A 24,321-nucleotide genomic window follows, 5' to 3' on the forward strand; every position below is an offset into this window, starting at 1 on the left:
CAGTGTTGCTGGACATGAATTCAATGTTAATGAATTGACAATATATAATACATAAGGTGTTTTTCAACAAAATGTTATCAGAGGCTTGCAGGATGCTATCGGTATTCCCTTTAAGAATATTCAGTATTCACTAATTCAGTGTTTGTGGTGACTCTATAGAATTATAGTGAATAATGAGAACTGACTGCACATATATCTCCACACACATACACCCAAATATCTACCTAAACATACTGAAGTATGTATTTTTATACAAATAAATTTAGACATGCAATTTCATACACTGCTATTTTCACTTGTCACATTTTTCCTGTTGTAAACTTGTTTCAACTATACATTTTTTGTAATAATTTTAGGTATAAAGAAATGTTGCAAAGATAATAGAGAATTCCTGTATACTCCTCACTCAATTTCTGCTAAGATTATCATTTCCTATTACAATGGTACCTTTGTCAAAACTAATAAACCAACATTTGCTCTGTTACTATTAACTAAACTGTAGACATCATTCGATTTCACCACTCTTTTCACTAAGGAACTTCTGCTTCAGGATGTAGTCCTGGGTACCATGTTGCATTTAGTTGTTATGTCTCTTTACTCTTTCTTTCATCTGTGACAGTTTTAGTCTTTCCTAGTTTCCCAAGACCTTGACAGCTTTGAGGAGTATTGGCCAGGTATTCTGTAGAATGTCCTTCAACTTGGGTTTCTCTGATGTTTCCTCATCAAGCACTGGCCTGATATATCAAGTGCTTAGGTTCACTGTTGTATGTATATTCACAGAGAGTACCTTCTGACTTCAAGTTACTAGTCCATAAAATCTGTATCAGCCTTTAAGGCTAAAATTAGGTGTTCTATTACAGCCTAAAAGGCACAGTTAGAATGGAAATGGTAAGCAATGTTAGAACAGAAATGACGAGAATGACAGAACCAAATAAACCCTCACAATACCTGAATTTTCTATCCTTTGAAGGCACCACCATGTTTTCTTCACAAGAATCCAAAGTCACATGGGTGCACTGTTTTGCTATCACATTTTCTGAAAGATTCAAAAATTAGAGACAGATATGTTAGATGCACATGCATGCACAACACAGACCATTTGATATGGTTACAAAGTCTAGGATTTCTTTTGACACTGACTTGCATTATGATTTCAAAATAGTGTTCCATTGTAAAATGTATAATAAGATTCAAAAAACGGGAGGAAAAAATCACTTTAAAAAATCCACTACTGGCCAGGCACAGTGGCTCATGCCTATATCCCAGTGCTTTGTGAGGCTGAGGTGGGAGGATCACTTGACTTGAGGCCAGTAGTTTGAGGCAAGGCTGAGCAACATAGCGAGACCCTATCCCTAAAATAACTTTTTAAAATTAACTAGATGTGGTGGTAGGAGCCTGTAGCCCTAGCTACTCAAGAGGCTGAGGTGGGAGGATCACTTGAGCCCAGGAGTTTGAGGCTGCATTGCACTCAGCCTGGGCAACATAGCAAGACCGTATCTCTTAAAAACAAGCAAACAAATAAAATCTACTACTAATATATATAAGCATTTCAACTCTACATCTAATCCCTAACAATCCTTCAAGAAAAAAGGGGTCGAGAGAGTGGCAAGTCCATTGTGGGCAGGATGACCAGACCACAGGAAGTTACTGGTATGGATGGCAGGGCTACACCCAGCTTCAGGAGAACCTGGAGACAAGAACATGGAGAGTAAAAGGCTACAGTGCTTCTGGAGGGCAGAGATTTTGTGTCTTTCACCTTAACATGTTGTAGTCAATTAGTTGATTGACTAAGTTAGCATTTAATTTATTGAAACGATTTTGTGTTTAAATCATAAAGCAACCTGGCAATATTTATTACTCCCTATAATTAAAAAAAAAAATCTATCTACAGATGATAAACTAGGTAGGGCAGAAATACAGAATAAACTTCTACCAAGTGATTATAATACTGTACACAGCCAAGTATATTGGATTACATTTTATTAGATATTCCTTCACTGAACAGGTGTTGTTACTTTTTAGCACTAGAACATTAGTTTCTGTTTATAGAGCCAAAGTGGCAAATACTCTAATAATAGCCAATATTGACTTTTTGAAAGATTCTTTAGACTCATTAAACTACCTTTCCTGGATGGAAAAGGCTTTAATCTTTTTTTTTTTTTTTTAATTAAAGGCAAGCTTTTGATGGTGCTTGGCAATTGTCAAAGTTTCAACTGACCTCTCCTTTAAGATTCAGAAAAGAAATGTATTATATTGGATTAACACTCTAAGAAATCCTTGGTCAAAAATGTTTAGGTCTATAGGCTCAGAACCCACATTAAAATATGCTTCCATCCAGTGAAGTGAAATTTTTTGGCAGCTCTTCTATTATTGCTTTGGTAAACAATTGCTATATTTTAAAAGTGTGGGCCGGGAGCGGTGCCTCAAGCCTGTAATCCCAGCACTTTGGGAGGCCGAGACGGGCGGATCACGAGGTCAGGAGATCGAGACCATCCTGGCTAAAATGGTGAAACCCCGTCTCTACTAAAAAAATACAAAAAACTAGCCGGGCAAGGTGGAGGGAACCTGTAGTCTCAGCTACTAGGGAGGCTGAGGCAGGAGAATGGCGTGAACCCGGGAGGCGGAGCTTGCAGTGAGCTGAGATCCGGCCACTGCACTCTAGCCTGGGCGACGAAGCGAGACTCCGTCTCAAATAAAAAAAGCGTGAACAATGATACAGTTAGTATACAGTCAGTCCTCTGTATCCACAGGTTCATATCCACAGGTTCTGCGGGTCAACTATGGAACGTGAGCATCCACCTGGATTTTGGTGTCTGCAGGAGTTCCTGGAACCAATCCTCTGGATGATGAGAGGACTATCTAGTTTGTGGGTTGGTACTTAATAAATAGTTAACAATTATCTGTGCTCAATGACAATGTCATATATTAGGATTCAATTCAGATATATGATGAACTTTTAAATATATAGGGTGATAGATTTGAAACAGGGTAGAAATAAGGACTACTTGTGAGTTTTATCATTACTTTCTTAAAGTCAGATCACTAACAATAAGAAAAATAAGACTTTCTGACTATCATACTTGGCTATATGTCTAATAAAGTTGACATATATGTGTGTAGACACACATCTAGGACTAAAATTGGCTGTTACTCTTATTAAATTAGAAAATATAAATGTTCATTATTTTTAGCATTCAAATAATTTCATCTGTCTGTAGCGGCTGCTCTGTTTGCTATGAAACAAAACAAACATGTTCTATCTACACAAATGGGTTGGACCTTATTTCCTTTAAATGCTTCTATAGATTTTCTCCCATTCTACCTATAATCTAAGCTATTATATTTTAAAAATACATAGACTTTAGGAAGACAATATGCCAAAGGAAAAAAAACCTATGAGCAAAAATACAATGAACAGATTTTAAGTTTCTTCTTTATGATTTTCAAACTTCCCATGTGGAATTTTCATGAAGAAAACTATAAGAATCAAACTTCATGAAGAAAACGGAAAGAATCAAAGTTGGCAGAAGACAAACACTAAAATAGTGTAACACACACCTTTATCTTCTAAAATCTGCACTGACTCCGCTGGAAGCTTGTGGAATGGTGTAGACGCGAGTTGTGCAGCAGATGTGAAGTCTCCTGGGCTCTTAGGACTGGGTGCCAGGGTTTTGTTGCAGCGAATACCCCATACAGTTGAATCATCCAAAAACTCTTCAGCATGAGGCACTTCCTCCTGTAACAGAAGATGATATGAAAAAAAAGCAGCAATCTCCCTCTTTTGTCCCTGAAACCTTACTCATTAACACTTTACGATCCAAAGAAATAGGAATTAAAGAAGAAACAGATGTCAACCCCTGGCTAACACAGCCCATAGTATCATGGTTCAGTTCTTTTCCCCAGAACTGGAAAATCAGTGGCGTTACATTACAGCAAGAGCCACATTTTTGTTTTCAAATTTTATATATATTTTTTAATTTGAAAAAGTTGTGATTTTACAGAAGAGTTACAAACATAGCACAGAATTTCCACATACCCTCCTCACCAAGCTTCCTCTAATGTCAACTTCTTATAGAACCGTGGCACATTTGTAAAAACGAAATAGTACTATTAACTGTAGAGTATTTGGATTTCACCTTTTTATCCCACTAATGTGCCTCTTCTGTTCAGGGATCCAATACAGGATCTCATGTCACCTTTAGTTGTCAAGTGTTCTTAGCCTCCTTGAGTCTGAGTCTGTCATTGTCTATTGGCCTTTCCTAGTCTTTCTTGTACTGACACTTTTGAACACTAGTCAGAAACTGTGTAGAATGTCCCTACACAGTTTGGGCTTATTTGATGTTTTCTCATGATTAGACTGGGGTTACAGATTTTGGGGAAGGATATCAGAGGTGAAGTGTTCTTCTCATTACATCCTATTAGGGGATATCTGCTGTCAACATGACTGATTCCTGCCAACATGACCAAATCACATGGTTAGGCAGAATCTGCCATGTTTCCCTACTGTAATCTAATTTTCCCTTTCCCTTTCCTTTTTGTCTGAAGCAAGTCACCAAATCTAGCCACACTCAAATGGAGATGAATTAAACTGGAGGAAAAAATTCAAAGAATATGTGGATAAATGTGAAACCACCATAGTAATTAATATTAATAAATAATTTTGGTAGGACACTTGGAAAATACTCTATTTCTTCTTGAATAATTATTACATAATGTCCTAAAAGAAACATATTCTTCCTATGTTTCATATTTTTCAGCACAGTTTCCCATACACAATATCCTTTGACCGGCATAATCATTTGGTAGAATAAAGTGGATGGGGTTGTAGGACCCATTTCATAGATAAAACAGGTTTGCTTACCTTTGGTTTTGAAGGAAGTCTGCTGACAGAGCGTTCTCCAAAGGTCCTGGCTCCTGTGGGTTTATTTTTAGGCTGTGGTAATCTAAGGAAAGATTTGCTAAATTATAAATAGTAAAATATGCTAAGGAAATAAATGGTATCACTTGACCATTAGAAAAGTTCTCTACTTATCCTATTTAATGTTAATATTTATATAGATATTCCTTGCTTTTATAGCAGTTCTAGCAAAACTGAGTGTAACTGAATTAACTTGACTTATAAAAGTAGACCTATAATGATAGGTCTTAAGTGAGGGTGGAAAATACAGAAATTTCTGTCACATAACTTTTAGAAGCCAAAAATGAAATAAGGCCATGGCCAGTGGAAAGTCATGGATGCCAACATATTTTTTTAATTTTCAGGACTTGTCTAGCTATGGAATTCGTCTCTGACAGCTAGCCATGCCCTTTCTCCTTTCTACCTCCCTATGAATTTCTTAAATACCATAAAACCTTTAGTTCACACTGACACCTCTCTTTCCATGGTTCAAACTATTAACAATGAAAATTCCTGGAGTGACCCCTCTCTACCCCGAGGTAAAAGCTCTCTAATGTAATATCCCTTAGCCTTAAAACACATTCTCTGCAGCAATACCCAGTATAAGCCACTTGCTTGTCTACTTTATCAGTGCTGCAAATATAAATAGAGCATGTATGGATGCCTGTACTGGTGAATTCATTCACACCTAATATGATTTCAAATCCACAGAAACCTCAGTTCTCTGCTAGTTCATTGCTGTTTTCCTTTATCAACACATGCTTTGGCTATGGGCGACCTGCTCTCTTGGAACTCCTGCAGTACCGTAGATCTGGAGAACTTTGGCAACACCCCCCTGGTCGTGTGGTCAAAAGGCTCATTTGACCATGTGATTAGCAGTTCACATTCTCTCCTCACCACCCCACCACCTCTGGTCCCAGAGAAAACTCTGCTGCAACCCATTAACGAGATGGTATTTTTTTTTACCCATAATTTTCTTTGTTTCCATCTTCAAACACATGAAAAGCAGATGACAAAGAAGAGATAATCTTATTGACTCCCCAAGCCCCAGACGATCTTACATTTTCTGCAATATAATAAAAAATAGCATCTAATTATTGTACTAGGAAAAAACATCCTTTATGTTAAACTTCAACTACAAATAAGAAAAAAGAGTAACAGCTGACAGAAAATAACTAATATCAGCTTTTCAAATACTAGGCAATAAAGCACTATAGTGAGATGAAGTGACTTAAGTATGGTAACAGGGTTTTGTACTCAAGTCCCAGGTCAGGAGTCCCTGCTACGTATCAGCATGGTGTTAATCATTCTCCTAAATCACTACTATTGTCACCTGACTCACTCAATAAAAGCTCTCAGGGTTTTGTTTTCCATTTCCTTCAAGAAAGAATTAACCTCTGAGTTTTACATTTCAAGTCCTCCTAAGTCTAATTGGCTCCTACTTATCTTTATCATGATCTCTGGCTTCTAGCATGAATCCCCTGACTCTAAACAAATGTGGGCTAGCTGCCAGCCTCCTCTAACACTCTGCCCCAGCCATTCCTCTACCAGTGAAGGCTCAAGTCACACCTTGAGTACTCAGCCCTTCTTACCCATGGGGGTTTTATCCTTCTTTAGCACTATTCTTTTTTTCCCCTTTAATCAAGCAAATCTATCACACACATTGAGTACCTTGTCAAGAACTGTCTTATTTTTATTTCATGCATTCCCTGCCCTTATGTGACAAGCTAATCAAGGGCAGGGCCACCTCTTATATAATTCTAGACATTTTCTGTGATAACCACCTATAATGCTATGCACTTAGTAGCTTTTAAATAGTTATTACTTTGAAACTGGGCTTCAAATGCATCTTCATTTTGATCTAGAGATTGCCATTCATCTTTGTCATCAGAAATATCAGGAAGTGTAGGAGCTTGAAACATATTCATGATGAAACCTTAAAGAACAAAAAGAATAACTGTAAAAAGTTTGCAAAAGAGCTTTCATTAACTTGTCATCAGGTGCTACACACTCAAATAAAACAGTTTACCTAACGCTTCTTTTGTGTGCACGGTGGGTGATGGCTGCACTTTGGATGGCGTTGCCTGAACCATTCCCAGTGATGTGTTTGGAGTTGTGTGAAAAGAACTTGTGTTGGCAACCTTATGTGTTTCACACCCTAGCAAAGAAATGGAGACAAAATATGGTATCAGTAGGCAAATCGGAATAACTTAAAAGACACACAATTTAAGCAAGTTACAATTAAACCAGTTTGTCATCGTTAAAAATTATCACTAATGATTTCCAGTATCATCGTGCTTTCATATATTTCATTTTTATCTTTATAATAGTCCTATGAGGTAAATAAGGTGAAAATTATCCTTTTCCAGAAAAGGAAATGAAGGCTCAAAGAGATTGAGTGTTTGGTCTGGATCATACCAGATTAGCAACTTTGTCACAAATTATACCCTTAGTGCCACTGTATCCTATCCGAAGTTCATTGTCACAATGTAAATCTTAAGACTGGTTTCCCATCTCATTCCACTGCAGTCAGGCATAGAATACAAGGCACTGCACAACCTGGGTCCTGTTTGATCAGGCCTCACCTTCCTCCTCTCCCTGCTTACCTCCCCATATTGGTCCCTTTGCTGTGCTTGGAATATATCAGAGATTTTCCTGCTTGAGGGTTTAACACTTAATATTCCCTCTGCCTGAAAAGGTTGCCCAAGCTAGTGGCATGGTAAGCTCCCTAACTTCAGCCCTTTACCCAAATATCACCTTCTCTGAAATTTCAACCCCACAACTCCAATAGTACATTTCTTTCCCCCTCTGTGTGCGTGGAGATTTTTTGTTCATGACTTCATCCCTAACTATGTATAACAGTGCCTGGCACCTACAGAGCAGGCTCAGTAAGTCTTGGTTCAGTTAATGAGCCTCCAGCTATTTCAAACAGCCCTGCTCCTCACCAAACTGTCCAGAAAAAAGATGTCCCAGTCACACAGGGGGGATGTGAAAGTCCAATCTGTGTGTCTTATTATTTATAAAACTTATCTTCTATGAAAATGCCTCCAACAAAGCAGTACCGAATAACAGTGTAACACTTCTAACTAAACTTCTGATAAACTTTCCTACCTAAAATACTAAAGGTGACTCTGTTTTGGATTAATTTCCTGAGAAATTTACTAGAAATGTATTCACAAATTACATTTCCAAAGAATGTTAAACTAAAAAGATGTGACTACCAAGTGGATTTCTACATTTATTTGAAATGGTCCACAGATAAATAACCTATACTCTAAGAACAGGAAATCTAACACTCAAGTTCATTAAGGCCTGAAGCCTTCATAAACCACAGTCACAAAACACACCTCTAAGTGATATAGAGGAATATGGACAGAAACACATTTATTTTAATTAAATATTACCTTCTTTTATTTCTGCTCCACTCTGTGGCTTGAATTCATGAGTACTCTTATTCACACATCTGGAAGAGAAAACTCTTGAGACACACTAGAGAATAAAATGCTTGATCTAGGCTGGGTGTGGTGGCTCACGCCGGTAATCCCAGCACTTTGGGAGGCCGAGGCAGGCGGATCGCCTGAGGTCAGGAGTTCGAGACCAGCCTGGCCAATATAGTGAAACCCCTTCTCTACTAGAAATACAAAAAAATTAGCCAGGTGTGCTGGTAGGCACCTATAATCCCAGCTACTTGGGAGGCTGAGGCAGGAGAAATCACTTGAACCCAGGAAGTAGAGGTTGCAGTGAGCCAAGATCGCACCATTGCACTCCAGCCTAGGCAACAAGAGAGAGACTCCATCTCAAAAAAAAAAAAAAAAAAAAAAAAATGCTTGATCTATCAGAATTTTTAACTAACTCTCAAGAAATAATAGAAAGAAAAAAAAAATCAGTCAATAATTATAAGCCTGTCAAAATACAGATGGAACCACTTAGGGTCTACAGTGTAAGTAAATAAAATTTTTTTTTTTCCTTTGAGTTCCATTTCAGGAAAAGAATTTTTACAGAAAAGACCAGGTAGTAAACATTTGTGTGACACAGTAATTATAGGAATAAGAACCATCTCTACACATGGTAAAGTCCTGTGACTATTCAAATGATCCCATTCATTACAGAGGTTAAAGAGTTGAGCCCAGCTCCGGGCAGCTAACCAGAGTCAGGACATGGAGAAGCACTGGCGTGCCTCAGCTGTGCAGGACACCTTTGCTGTGATGAGCCAGCAGCCACAGTGCAATGTCCTCCAGCCTTTAAAAGTAATGGTTATCAAGAAAGAAAAAAATGATACGCAAGCCATTTACATCAGTTTAAGTGCACTTGGGGTAGTGGATCTAATGTGTCTATTTAACATTGCTGGAGTTCCCTTAATAAACCCTGTTAAAGTATAAAGTAAAACATGCAAAGCATTTTTAATTTTACAAATCCCTATAAAAACGAGCTAAAAGAGAGTCGAAATGACTAGAGGTAATTAAAAAAGTGATATGACATTAATTATAATTTCTGAAATCTGGGAAAATCCCTCAAAATTGGGGTAAAAACTTCCAATGCAGAGGTACATTTTGAGAGACAGAATCATGTGTATTAATCCCAAACCGCTCTCTATGGGAAGACAGAAGGAATATGAGAATACATGTCAAGTAATTGTCTGGATAGTTATGATCTCTGCAGGTATTCAAAGTCAGTGAGCAAAGGCAATTTTAGCCTAAAAGCTGTATATTCTTCAGTTACCAAGTGACTGTTGACTTTCAGAGTATTGAAAATTTTTAATTCACAAACATATAAGATATACTCTAAAAGAAGCATGGAATAAGTAAGCCTAAAGGATTGGGAGCAATGTTTTGCCACTTGCTTTTTCAACAACATACCTATCTAAAAATAAAAGGCAGACATCATTCATCTTTTACATACTGTTCCTGATAATGCAGGTCATGTAGAGAAGGTGACAAGTGCCACTCACATCACTGTCATCTCTAGGACTACCTTCAGCTTACCCAGCATCTTTGCTGGCCACTGCAAACACGGAGTCTGTTACTGTCTGGGCTTTCAAAGGAACAGGAGGAGCAATGCTCTGGCTGGTGGCTGGGGACACCAAAGCTGCAGAAATAGCATTTGCCAAAGGAGGAACAACAGGAGGTGCCTCTCTTGGGTTCTTTTCCATGTTCACTGGTGTCTGCTGATAGGTGACTGGAAGACATGGAGCTCTCAGTTCCTGCCGGGAGCCTACACTTGGCCCCATACATGCTGGATTAACCTTTCATGTTGAACAAACAAACAACAAAAACAAAACCATGAAGTCCAGAATACTACTAATCAGGCATTACAACCTCTCAAAGCATGGCATCTGTCTTCAGTAGATTCCTTTTTCCTTGACGTTTCCCCATACTCCTTCTTCAAGCATTCTGAAATGTACAGTCAACAACGAAAAGACCACTCTACAAAATGGATGCTTTGTAGCTTCTGAACCACAGACACCATTAGCAGCTCATAATTTCTAACCACTGAAATAACGAGTCTCTGTAGTTGTATCAGCATTTAAGTATTATCTTATTTCTCTTTACTTAATTTTGGGAAAAGGTCAACAAATCAGTGTTATCAAAAGCTCATTATAGTGTTCCTCCCATTAAAATACCCTTAGATTGGTATATGAGATAGGACTTGACATCGGGAAAAAATAAATAAATAAAATACTTTTCGTAGCCATTTTCACTTTGAAGAATAGGAAACACAAATATAAATTGCAGTAATAACTGCCATAAAAGCCTGTCTCACAACAGGAAGGATAATAAGCTCTAAATTTAAAATCTTTGCTTTGCTATTCACATCAATACAAGATTGTAATTGTATGCTTTAGTGTTACAAAGTTAGATGCGTTAATTTCTCACCATATAAAAGTATGCTTATAAATTGTTAAGAAAAACACCAGCCAGGCATGGATGGCTCAAGCCTGTAACTTTTCAATCCCAGAACTTTGGGAGACCAAGGATGGTGGTTTGCTTGAGCTGCAGAGTTTGAGACCAGGCTCAGCAACATGGCAAAACCCTGTCTCTACACAAAATACAAGCAATTAGCTGGACATGGAGGCAAGTGCCTGTAGTCCCAGCTATTCAGGAAGCTGAGGCGGGAGGATCACTTGAGCCTGGGAGAAGGAGGCTGCAGCGAGCCGAGATTGCACCACTGCATTCCAGCCTGGATGACAGAGTGAGACCCTGCCTCAAACCACAAACAAACAAACACCACCAAATATCTAGGGCAAGAATAGTTATTTTACCGACTAATGGAAAAAAATACAAAAACCTCATCCTCCTTTGTCAGCAAAAATGATAACCGACACCACTTTCTCACCTACCAAATTAGTAAAGATTATAAATAATCATAATATTCAATTCTGAAGAAATATTCTGAACAATACCAGAGATTTTCTCCACCAGATACCAAAACATGTAAGAAAGTTGGAGGCCGAGGTAGGTGGATCACAAGGTCAGGAGTTCAAGATCAGCCTGGCCAACACAGTGAAACTTCATCTTTGTTAAAAATACAAAAAATTAGCCGGCCATGTTGGCCAGCGCCTGTAATCCCAGCTACTCGGGAGGCTGAGGCAGGAACCCGGGAAGTGGAGGTTGCAGTGAGCGGAGATCGCACCACTGCACTCCAGCCTGGGCAATAGTGGGAGACTCCGTTTCAAAAAAAAAGAAAGTTGTAGTAAATACACCTATGAAATGATCAAGTAGATATCTACTGACTAAAACAAAGGTATACATATTTTAGAATTGGATCTTGTATACATGAAAATTTAGTACATGGTAAAGATATTTTAAATCAATGGGGAAAGGCTGAGCAGATCAATAAATGATTTAGAGACAATAGGCAATCCACTTGGAAATTATAATCTGATGCTATTCATACAGAGAAGTAAGTTTGAAAAAGGCAGGCTTCTAGTTAAAGACAGTGGCTTGATATACTCCAAAAATCTCACCAAAATGACAGTGAAGGAATTCTACACTTAACATAGCTGTTGAAGGCGGCTAGGAGCGGTGTGTCCCTAATTGCTAGACAAGTTCAGAAATCTACACCTGAGAATGGAAGTAAAGCTGGAGCTGAAGATAGGAACATTGTAAAAGTCTGTTTAAAAAGCAGATGCTGGCCAAGCGTGGTGGTTCAAGCCTGTAATCCCAGCACTTTGGGAGGCCAAGGTGGGGAAATCACGAGGTCAGGAGATCGAGACCATCCTGGCTAACACGGTGAAACCCTGTCCCTACTAAAAATACAAAAAAAAAAAAAAAAAAAAAAAAATTAGCTGGGAGTGGTGGCAGACGCCTGTAGTCCCAGCTACTCGGGAGGCTGAGGCAGAAGAATGTTGTGAACCCGGGAGGCAGAGTTTGCAGTGAGACGAGACTGCGCCACTGCACTCCAGCCTGGGCAACAGAGCAAGACTCCGTCTCAAAAAAAAAAAAAAAAAGAATTTAATAAGATGGCCATGAAAATTAAGGCAATCTCAAAGAAAATTAGGGGGAAAAAAGGACAAAGATAGAAAAAACGGTGAAATTTAAGAAAATTAAGAAAATTAAATGACCAGTCCAGGATAGCCTGACAGAGAGTATGAGGAAAAAAATATCCACCTCTAAAAATATATATTAAGAAAATTCCCCAGAGTTGCAAAACTAGAACATTTAAGCACTAAGTATAATGGATGAAAAGATAAATACCAGATACATCACTATGTCACAACACAGCGGGGAAAAATGATCCTACACCCATCCAGAGAAAAACAAACGTCATCTCAAAGAACCAACAATGAGAAGGACTCAGGGTTTTTCCACACCAATAGTGCAAGCCAAAAAACAATGGAGTGTCTTTAAAAACTCCTGAGTGAATGTGATTTCCTTCCCAGAACACTGTGCCCAACCAAATTATCAACCAGGTGTGAGGGTAGAATAAAGATGCTTTTAGACATGCAAGAGACCTCAAAAACTAACCCCTCAAACATGCTGCTGTTGCTGCTGCTTTTTTGTTTGTTTGTTTTTTAAATAAGCTGCTGGAGAATGCGTGTTTTCAAAATGAGGACATTAAGGAGAAATAAAGACATGGGAACCAGGGATATGCCACAGGAAAGGAGCCAGGAAGAACAATTTATTAATAATTCCTTACAACTATCCAGGGAAAATATAAATTACACAAAAAAAGAAATACAAATAAATCAGAAAAAAATGAAATGACTCAAAAATGGATAAAGCCATCCAGTCAATTTAAAGGAAAAAAGTTAAACAGCCACTAAATGTATCCCAAAATTGTCCAAATCCACCTATAATTCAAGAAACTACATCAGGTGCTTGAAAAGATTTAGTATAGTTAATGTTAGCCAAATGTGTACAAGAAACAAGTCCTTTTACACACTATTAATGTGAGTGCACAATCCTGTTTATAGAGGGCAGACTGACAGCATTTTAGGTACATACACTTGAAAGGCAGCATGACTTCTAACAGTTTCTACATGATACACTCCCTTTTATAAGGTATGACAGAAGACTATGCTGCAAGTAGAATTAGCTAGATAGCTATGCAATAGTAGTGAAAGATCTATCAGAGGTGTTAGGTAGAAAAAGCAGAAAATAAGTCTTATTTATGTAGAACATTCTATTGTATTCATATTTATGTGTTTTCATACACAGTCAGTCTGGAAAAACACAAACTACAGCAGTTAGCAATAAAGGAGAACATTCAGACCAGACGTGGTGGCTCACACCTGTAATCACAACACTTTGGGAGGCTGAGGCAAGAGGATCGCTTGAGCCCAGGAGTTTGGCACCAGGCTGGGCAACATGGCGAGACCCCATCTCTATAAAAAATAAAATAAAAAATTAAGTGGGTGTGGTGGTACATGCATGTGGTCGCAGCTACTACGGAGGATACAATGAACAGTTATCATACCACTGCACTCTAGCATGGGTGACAGAGAAAGACCTGTCTAAAAATTAAAAAAAAAAAAGAAAAAGGAGAATTTTTGCGTGTGTGTGTGTGTGTGTATATATATATATATATGCATACATACACACATACATATATACAAATGAATGCTCTCCTTCATATATACATATATACACACATTTCATGTGCTATTTTAAAAAACCATCATATAGTCACATATTTTTACACTTTCCAAATATGTAAGAAAATAAAGTATTTTATCTTCATGGTATCCTATGTCATAGACAGACATATACTATGAAAGATTAAGCAACCACTATACAGCTTAAATGAGTTTATTTCCAATCTCCTTCATTCACTTCTAATTTTAAGAAAATATATGTGGCTGTAACACACTCATCACTTACCTCCTTTTCCAAGATGAAATAATGGCAAACAAAAAACTTATCTAAATGATAAATTATTGAGAGTACTATACTCCAATATTCATTACACAATAGTCACTGTACAAAAACCAGAAAAAGGTCTATATATAAATACATGAATGTATAGACATGTACACATACACACAAACATGTAAAACATACTACCATTCTGTTCTATCACTTTCTACTCTCACTCTACTTTTTGAACTTCTGTGTCAAATTATTTTAGACTTTCAGAAAGTTACTAGCTAAATTAACATCAGAATTAACTCTAAAACAGCACACAGAAAGGAACAAATCAAACTGCCATTCCTGCTGCTGGGTACAGGACGTGTCATGAAGAGCACAACATACCTCGGATCTTTCCTGGGAAGCGGGCAGCTCCTCATGGGATGTCTCCACCACCTGATGTAACTTCTTATGAAGTTCATCCATTTTCTGTTTTAATAGCTGTTCTTCAAAAGCATTTGCTTCTTTCCTTTTCATATAATGTCTGTCTTCATTTACTTTAGGAAAGATAAAAATGGTTTGCATGCAAAATTTAAATCCAGGTCATCATAGGAATACATGCAAAATGAGGAAAGGGTTATATTTTAGGGGGCTGATTTTTTTGTCTTTCTCATATTTGGTTTTAGAAGCGAAACTTGTATTACCTTTTAATTTTTACCTGCCCATAGCTTGGCTGCTATATGTTCAGGGCATGTAAATTACTAAAAAAAAAAAAAAAAAAAAAAAAAGTACATGCTGATCAAAAATAATAATAGCACAGTATAATAGTAAAGATTTTTTTAACCATCATACACATGATTGTTCTTGTAAACAATCATGATTGCCAAATCATTTTAAAGTAAGTTTTTATTTGTTTTTAAAAGATAAAAATTTCTAGAGACTTTCTAAGTAGAAGTGAAGTGCATTAACTGATCAGGGCTTCAGGCATGCTGTGGTCAGTCCCATTTCCAACAACTGGTTAACAGAGCCATGCCACAGACAAGTCAAAGAGTCTGGCTTAAGACTTTGGGTCATGGCATGTGAAAGAAAAATGCATCTATGCCCAGCACAAAATGAGTCCTCTGTGTTAACTGACTTGTCTTCTCTGTTGTCAACTGAGTATGAAAAGTAATGAACAAAAAGGAAGGCCCAGAATGGCTACAGCCCAAATAACTTAGATGGTATAGAAGTTCTGAGTGGAATAAAGGTTCAAATAACTGACCTAGGGGTTTGGAATTACTGTATACAGATAATACTGAAAAATTTTAAAATATTTATTTCACTAAAGCTAAGATGACAGTGGTATGGATATCTAATTTAGCACTCTTTCAACCATGAGTTTGCTGCCAAGACATCAATTTAGTCCTTGGACTAACTTGGCTGCTACACTAGTGGTTAAGCAATTTCCAATTCAGAAAAAAAAGGTGCAGCTCGCTGCCAGCGTAGTACTCTCGGGGCAGGGCAAAGGCAAAATGATTTCGGGCTTCTGATGGGATGAGATGAAGACTTTTGCAGTCTTTCAACATAGTCAATTATTCTATAAAAAAGTAATTACTCAGAGATGAGGATTTTTTTAGGTGACATAAGAATAACTCAAAATACAAGATTGCAAGTACCCCATTGCTCATGCTTTCTCCGTTGATTGTATTTCTGGGCTCTCAATTCTTCAAAGGAAAATTCTGATTCCCCACGAATAAGCTTCTCCTTGCAATACATAACAACCTGCTCAACATCAGCTTTGGATGCCAAAGATGAGTGCACAGAATATTCTGATTTAGAAATCATGATCACTCTTTGTTCCCTATTAAGGGGGAAAAATACATTATTTACAACAATGTACCGAAGAGCACTTAAAGGAAACTAATAATAGATCAATGCACTGATTATACTTGCATATTTGACTCTTTATCACAAGCTGAAGATACCACTCCAGAAAGCTCTGAACCCTAAAAAACAAAAAACAAACATCAGCATTCACTTATCTGAGAAGAAAGTGTCACCCAAATTACTTCAGAAAACAATATGAAAATGCTTGAGGGGAAGAGGGACCTTAATCCCAAGGTTTACGTAATTTTAAATTATGATTAATATCAAAAGATTTAGTTTGTATCAACAACCTCACAATAACTATTGCAACTTAATCTAATCAAAGAAAGACTTTTTTGTTTGTTTTTTAATAAAGTCCCACTCAGCAGTAGAGAAGAACCATAGTTTATTTCCCTTCCATTCATAGTCTAGGAGCTAAACAATAGTGTCTGAACATTATGCGACTGACATTCCCAACTGCTGTGTTAAACTTTTTTTTTTTAATTAAAGTTTTCCTCAGGTACTACTCTGCCCTCAAGAGTTCTCAAATTCATTCACTAAACAAATATTTACCAGACACTTCCATGTCACACTCTGAGCTAGGTCTAGGAACTGTGACTGCAATCAAAACCCATCTCTGTCTAGAGATTAGACAGGGCAACAAGAGGTCAGGAGGCTGGCAAGCAAGTATAGGATGTAAAATGTAAATTGGGACAAGCTGCATTACCTGTCAAAGTTAAGAATGCATATTCTACTTCTAAGAATGTGTTACATTAATAAAACCTGTACATACACCCTAAGAACAGAGGCGTTTCCACTGGCTTTTGCTTCAAGGAGGTCCTTGATGAACTTTGAAAGAAAGTTGTACTGTGGAGGGTAACATGGGAAACATAGCTGGGAAACATGAGGCTGAGGGAAGAAGAGACTTGAGCATTTTCCCATGTTGATACGCCATGGAGGCAGAAGAGATCTCCACAGGGCAAAAATCTTGATGAGGATAAGGACAAGCACAGATAGAAGGCCACCTTTTCTCACAGGGAAGGATGCAGTTACATTTATTGGTTGGTGGCAGAAAACTGACAGATGTCACTTGATGGCATCTGCTATCTGTTGAGATAGTATTTTTGAAGTTCCTGAGACGGAGGCTAGAGGTAGCCAGGTCCCAAGTTTGAAGAGACTGAAAAGAAGCCTAAAATCACTATCTTTTGGCACTAAAGAGTGAACCTAAAAACATAAGAGATACACAAAACATCAAGAGTGAATTGGACACTGGAAGCATGTCCCAGTGCCTGGAAGTATGAGACCTCCCTGTTACTTGAGGTAACAGGCACCAACCTTTGAGGCTCTGAGTTTTGAAAGCCAGGCTCAGGAGCCCCCAGATGGGTACAATCCCAGGTAGGGATTTCCAGAGCCTATGCAGAGGCCAGCAGAACAGAGGGAAGGGCACTCATTGGTAAGGGAAAAGCTGGTGGGGAGAGTAAAGACAGGAGGCTATGTGGTGAGGGCCCCTGGGTTAGACAACAATTTGTATTTGAGGTGAGTTGTCGGGGAGAATAACAGGCCCAGGAAGTTGCCACAGGAGCAGGTAGCTGACATGGAGGTTAGAGCCATGAAAGATCAAAGAAAAGAGATGTCAAAGTGGATGTAGAAGGCAGCCAGGCTGGCCATTCAATACCATTCCCAGTTTCCACACAAACTACAAATGTCATTATTACCTGATTCTTAGAAATGCAGGCCATGTTATTTCCTGGATTTGATTTTGATGTTATCATTTGGTTTAAAACCTGAACATTATGCAGAGGTTCTGAGATTCTAGCTAAGAGGGAAAAGAGAATAAAGTAAGGAGAAATTAAGGGTAAAACCATATTAAGTAAAATTATCACACATAATAAATTCCTCTGATCCTTCCAGTAGGAATCATAAGAAGTAAATCAACTCATTTACACCATCTCAGAAATTGCAACTAAAACGTTTTTAAAATAAGTATTATACAATTTTCTGACCAATTCAAAATGCCAGGAAGTCCCCAGAAGAAATGTAAAACCTAACTAGTAATTTTAAACAACCGGATAAGATAGGCAATGCTTATTGCTGAAATGTGATATTTAGTTCTAAGAAAAAGAAATGGCTATATTTCTTTAAAAGTTGCATTAAACACATTTGATTCCATTACAAATAGATGGAGTCCAGATTAAGTATTTTGGTCAATTTTGAATTAAAAAAAAAAATCCTAGAAATACAGTGACATTATCAAGCTTTTCTTGCAGGTTTGCTCTTTTAAAATGCTAAGACAAAGCCCCTGCTGTCTGGGGCTATTTAGTGGGATTATGATGATCAGAATGCTTTCTCTGTCACCTGAGAGTACAATTTGGTTTTCATTAAAAATTGGATGAGTTTTCTTTTTTTTTTTTTCTGTGGAGACGGAGTCTCACTTTGTCACCCAGGCTGGAATATAGTGGCATGATCTCGGCTCACTGCAACCTCTGCCTCCTGGGCTCAAGCAATTCTCCTGCCTCAGCCTCCTGAGTAGCCAGGACTACAGGTGCCCACCACCACACTCGGCTAATTTTTGTATTTAGTAGAGACGGGGTTTCACCACGTTGGCCAGGCTGGTCTTGAACTCCTGACCTCAGGTGATGCACCCATCTTGGCCTCCCAAAGTCCTGGGATTACAGGTCTGAGCCACCATGCCCAGCCAGGTTTGTTTTGTAAAGAAAAAAAATACTAGTACAAATCCAAGACTAAATGGACAACAACAGGCATTTTAGACAGCCTGATTTTACCTTGAGCTGGCAAATGGGTTTCAGTGCGGCGTGTCTGAAATAACCTAAATGATAGCAGAAAAGACATCAATATAGATTATAAAACAGTACACAGCTGTTAGAGTGAAAACTAAATACCATAGACAACTTATTATAAGCTAGTAAAGTCTGATGTCAAGAGAGAATGTACAGTTAAATTTTAGAGTTGCTTCAAAATTAAAAAATAAAATTCTGGAAATATTTTTATATCCAATACATTATCTGTATTACAAAACTTCCTCCTTTTGCCTAGTTTATGTTAGTATTTCTCAAATTCATATAAAAATGCACCCTCTTTCTCCATGTGTCAAGTCTGCAAATGTTCTAACACAGGATGTTTGAACTCCTACTTTAGGTACTTTATACATTTGGAACATAATGAATATATTTGGAAGAAAGAAGTGAAAGTACAAAAGTACTTAGATTACTGCTTCGAAAGGCAGACATATCATTGTTCACGCTCTGTGAGAAGTTCTCAAATATGTCATTTCATGGCATATTTCATTTTCAACTCTACCTGTCGAGTAATGTGCAATTCCCACGCCTGACATTTCTGAGCGATGCGAGCCAAAGTGCACGCTATAAAGCAACCAAGTGGTAAGCCTCGTTGGCTCTTAAGTCAAACAAACCAATGGTTAAGAAGCCATTTTACATGATGAGGAAAGACTGAAAATTACGTGATATTAAATAATTATTGTTAGTCTTCTTAGGTATGATTATGGAATAAGGCTCTGTAAGAAATAAGACTTTAGAGATGTTTACAATAGGGTTTGGGGAAAAATATTTTGCTGTTATGGATTGGCTTTAAAATTCCTCAGCATTGAGAAACATGAAATGTTAATTATTAAAAGCTGTGGATAGATAAATGGAAGTTTATTATACTAATTTTTTCTTTTTTGTGTGTTTGAAAAATCTCATAATGACATCTTAAAAAGGCATGAGTAATACAGAAAAATTGAAAAGATGAGCATATTAAAGCCTGGCAAGGGGTGCAGTAGATAATGGATCTCAGATTCTACTAATGAGAGGAGAAGAGTAAACAATTGGTATAACCTTCAATAGGTAGTTTGGTTATATGCACCACAAGTGTAAAAACTCTTCATACACCCTTTGACTCAACAGTTTCAATTCTGAGAATCTATGAGTAGAAACTAAGTAAAAATAGGAAATATACTAAAAAATACTTTTATGATGAAGGAAAAAGACATTGACACAAAGCTGTATATGTATATAAAGCATGCATGCAATCCTGTAACAAAGAAAAAAAGTGCCAAGGAAAATGCCAAAAGGTTTTCTTTCGTTTTCTGTATTTTCACAATTCCCTAAGTGACATATGTTTGATCATAGAAAAAGTTTTAAAAATGTGAACAATGTTATTCATTAAGAAATATATTCAGCACAGGCCAGGCACAGTGGCTCACACCTGTAATCCCAGCACTTTGGGAGGCCGAGTAAGGCAGGAAGATCACTTGAGGTCAGGAGTTCAAGACCAGCCTGGCCAACATGGCGAAACCTCGTCTCTACTAAAAATACAAAAATTAGCTGGGCATGGTGGCATGTCCCTGTAGTCCCAGTTACTCAAGAGGCTGAGGCAGGAGAATCTCCTGAGGCCGAAAGTGGGAGGCTGCAGTGAGCTGAGATCACACCACTGCACTCCAGCCCGGGCAACAGAGTGAGACTCTGTCTCCAAAAAAAAAAAAGGTATTTATCATAGTGCCATTTATAAAAATCAAAATGTAAACAACTTCAATGTCCAATTGGAGAGTGGTTGGATTATGACACAACACTGTGACAGATTTCACAACTACTACAGAAGTAGTTTAAAAGTTCATAATTTCTTAAGTATTTCTTTGTATGTATAACCAGGCATACAATATGACTTGCTGTTAAAATATATAAAAACACAAAGATACCCACACAGGCACAGGAAAAGATACTAGAAGGAAATGGGCCAGTTATTGTTAACACTAATATTTCTGAGCAGTTTTTTTCTTTACACTATCCTGTATTATCCACATTTTCCAAAACTAGAAGGATTTCCCTGTACAAATTGCTAACGATACAATTTTTAACAGCAAACCCTCCTCTTCAAAGTCAGAATCATCACAGTGAGTTTGACTTTGTAAGCACCTGTACTGTTGTTGCAGGAGCTCTCTGGGTTCAGCCTGGTTTTGAATTCCTCTCCGAAGGACAGCACTGGCATGCTGCAGCTCTCCTTGGGCTTCCAGATGCCCCGCCCAGGTTATGTACAGAAGGGATGACAGGGTTCCAATCCCACGGTTGTACAGAAACTCAAAAAACTGATGGAGGTCACTGTTGTACTCAGCCTACGGGAACCCAAAACAAAAAGACGTAAGAATAATGGAACTGCTAGTCTACGTCTGGTGAGGAGTTAGCCAGCTAAGCTGGGAGCCCCTAGGTAGCTTCAGATGGGAGCCGGTCACCAGCAAAACCAAGGCAGGTTTAGAGGGTTGGACTTTTCAGCCCCACTGCTGAACCTCCAGGGAGGGAGGAGGGACTGAAGTTTAAGCCAATCACCAATGGCCAATGATTTAATCAATCATGTCTGTGTAAGGCACCTCCATGAAAACCCGAAAGGATAGAGCTTAGACAAGCTTCTAGAGAGCTAAATACATGGAGGTTCCTAGAGGGTGTCACACCTGGAAAGGGCAAGGAAGCTCCACACACCTTCCCCAATACCTTGCCCTAAACATCTCTTCATCTGGTATTCATCGGTATTCTTAGTAATATCCTTTATAATAAAACATTAACCGAAAGTAAGTGTTTCCCTGAGTTCTGTGAGCCACTCTAGCAAATTCATCAAACCCAGGCCCAGGGAGAGGGTTGTGGGAACTCTGCTTTATAGCCAGTCAGTCAGAAGCACAGGTAAAACAACCTGTGGCTTGCAGCTGGCATTAGAAGTGAGAGGCAGTCTTGTGGAACAGAACCCTTAACCTGTGGAATCTGAAGGTATTTTCAGGTAGTGCTCGAATTGAATTGGAGATACAATTACAGAGTTGACTGACTGGTTGCTGGTAGAGAGAAGTCCGCACATAATTTTTTTTCTTGGTGAGGGGACAGAGTCTCACTCTGTCACCCAGGCTGGAGTGCAGTGGCATGATCTTGGCTCACTGCAAAATCCACCCCCCAGGCTCAAGCAATTCTCCTGCCTCAGCCTGCTGAGTAGCTGGGATTACAGGTGCCTGCCACCATGCCCAGTTAATTTTTGTATTTTTAGTAGAGACAGGATTTCACCATGTTGGCCAGGCTGGTCTCGAATTCCTCAACTCAAGTGATCCACCTGCCTTGGCTTCCCAAAGTGCTGGGATTACAGGCGTGAGCCACTGTGCCCAGCCCCTACATACTTTTTAATCACTAGTGGCACAGAAGTCTGTTGAATCAGAGAATAAACAGTCTTTCCTCTCTATATCTTCAGAACTAGAAACAAGGAATTAAAAGTCTAAAATGATCTTACAATCTAAGTTTAAAAAGCAGAAGTACAACATGATTATAGATTTGATTATACATCTTAAGTATACTTACAAATTTTAAACAATAATTGATGAATCTTGGGTCATTGTGGTATTTCTTCTTATCTAAAAATTCCTTCATTAAATGTTCTAGTAAAGTTATCAAGTATTCTTTATTCTCAGGAAAATTCTCTTCTACCCACTGTATGTATCTAGAAAAATATGGATAATGTTAATTTTCCACGGGGCAGCATATAGTTTGTTTAGGGGAAATAAAATAACTAAATGCTGACCTTTCCCATTCACCAAGGGGATCATTGCCCTTGTAGCTCTGCATGTGGGCTTCAAGCATCCTAGAAGAGAGAAAGGTATGCACATAGGATATTAGGGATAATGTCTATAAGCAAAAGAGAGACTTCATTTTACATATACCATTTATATGCATTACAATGAAAATCTTAACTATCAATCCACATAGTATTTAAAATTTTAAGAAGCATTCGCTCAGACATAGAAAACTCAGAAGCAGCCAGTGTTTTTCCAGAAGTCCCAGCTCTATCCCCGAGTGTCCTTCTCCTCTCACAGAACCCCAATGTCACTACCACCATGAGGGGCAGTGTCCAGAAGTTTGCTCCTCCTCCTAACAAGAGGATCCAAGCACGGCACTGACTCAGACCCCTGCCCTTCCAGTGGGACCCAGGCATGGCACTGACTCAGACCCCTGCCCTTCCAGTGGGATCCAGGCATGGCACTGACTCAGATCCCTGCCCTTCCAGTGGGATCCAGGCATGGCACTGACTCAGACCCCTGCCCTTCCAGTGGGACCCAGGCATGGCACTGACTCAGATCCCTGCCCTTCCAGTGGGATCCAGGCATGGCACTGACTCAGACCCCTGCCCTTCCAGTGGGATCCAGGCATGGCACTGAGTCAGACTTCTGCCCTTCCAGTGGGATGCAGGCATGGCACTGACTCAGACTCCTGCCTTTGCTTCCCAGGAGCATGGCTGAGACATGGCTGGAGCAAGAGTCAAAGAGGACTTGTAAATGGGTGTGAAGTAGCCCAGAGTACCACAAAGTAGAGTTTCCAGACACAGTTTGTTTTCATGGCTTCAAAGTAACGAAGTCCCTGAGGAACAGCAGATGATAGCAGTGCTCAGAAATCAGCCACAGAGCTCCCGGAGAATTCTGTGTCCCCCACTTCCACATACTCAACCATAGCTGAAAAAAATCAGTCAGGCAGAGCAAAATTCCCCTTGGGAATTCAGATGCTAGAGGGGCTAAACAAACAAAAAGAAACATGCAAAGTAATGTCAGGTTACACTAAGTACTTAGAAGAACAAACAGAATAAAACACAACAGGAGAAAGGGTGAGAATGTGATAAGAGTTACTAGTTTTAGACAGGGTGGTCAGGGAAGTCCCGCCTCTCAGAGGCGGTGACATGTGATCAGTGCCAGACAGCCATGTAGCTATCTGAGGGGGAAATGGTCAAGGCTGAGAGAACTTCAGGAACAGAAAGCAAGCCAGTGTGGTTTAAGTGTGATGAGCAGGAAAATGCGGGGGTGACAAGACCTAATTTGCATTTTAATGTACCTCTGTGTGAAGAAGGAGGTAGAGGTGAGAATAGAAGTGGGAAACCAGTCAGGAAGACTCCTAGGTTTTCTATCTGAGACACTATACGAATTTTTTTTTTTAAAGATGTAAAAAGCAATATGTATTTTTATTTTTATTTTTTAAGAGATGGAATCTTGCTCTGTTGCCCATGCTGGAGTGCAACGGTGCAATCATGGCTCACTGTAACCTCAAACTCTTGTGTTCAAGTGATCCTCCTGCCTCAGCCTCCTGAGTAGCTGAGGCTACAGGCACATGCCACCATGTCTGACTAATTTTTTATTTTATTTTTTGCAGAGATGAGGTATCACTGTATTTCGCAGGCTGGTCTTGAACTCCTGGCCTCAAGTGACTCTCTCACCTTAGTCTCCCAAAGTGTTGGAATTACAGGCATGAGCCACCATGCCCTGCC

At 38.8% G+C, this 24,321-nt stretch overlaps 1 protein-coding gene across 1 annotated transcript in view; it reads right to left on the reverse strand.

Moving 5' to 3' along the window:
* BUB1 (BUB1 mitotic checkpoint serine/threonine kinase) overlaps window positions 1–24,321 on the reverse strand; it is a 41,532-nt gene that overhangs the window by 15,058 nt on the left and 2,153 nt on the right. Inside the window, exons 2-17 of the mRNA XM_008008367.3 lie at window positions 22,594–22,653; window positions 22,374–22,512; window positions 20,961–21,157; window positions 18,813–18,856; window positions 17,745–17,845; window positions 16,117–16,169; window positions 15,840–16,024; window positions 14,590–14,741; window positions 9,880–10,139; window positions 8,302–8,360; window positions 6,927–7,055; window positions 6,723–6,833; window positions 5,864–5,963; window positions 4,862–4,943; window positions 3,559–3,736; window positions 949–1,036 (exon numbers count right to left, since the gene is read on the reverse strand). Of these exons, the coding sequence (XP_008006558.3) occupies window positions 949–1,036; window positions 3,559–3,736; window positions 4,862–4,943; window positions 5,864–5,963; window positions 6,723–6,833; window positions 6,927–7,055; window positions 8,302–8,360; window positions 9,880–10,139; window positions 14,590–14,741; window positions 15,840–16,024; window positions 16,117–16,169; window positions 17,745–17,845; window positions 18,813–18,856; window positions 20,961–21,157; window positions 22,374–22,512; window positions 22,594–22,653 (1,938 nt within the window). The remainder of the gene's footprint in view (window positions 1–948; window positions 1,037–3,558; window positions 3,737–4,861; window positions 4,944–5,863; window positions 5,964–6,722; window positions 6,834–6,926; window positions 7,056–8,301; window positions 8,361–9,879; window positions 10,140–14,589; window positions 14,742–15,839; window positions 16,025–16,116; window positions 16,170–17,744; window positions 17,846–18,812; window positions 18,857–20,960; window positions 21,158–22,373; window positions 22,513–22,593; window positions 22,654–24,321) is intronic.

Source organism: Chlorocebus sabaeus, chromosome 14 (assembly GCF_047675955.1).
Source record: "Chlorocebus sabaeus isolate Y175 chromosome 14, mChlSab1.0.hap1, whole genome shotgun sequence".
Lineage (NCBI taxonomy): Eukaryota > Metazoa > Chordata > Mammalia > Primates > Cercopithecidae > Chlorocebus > Chlorocebus sabaeus.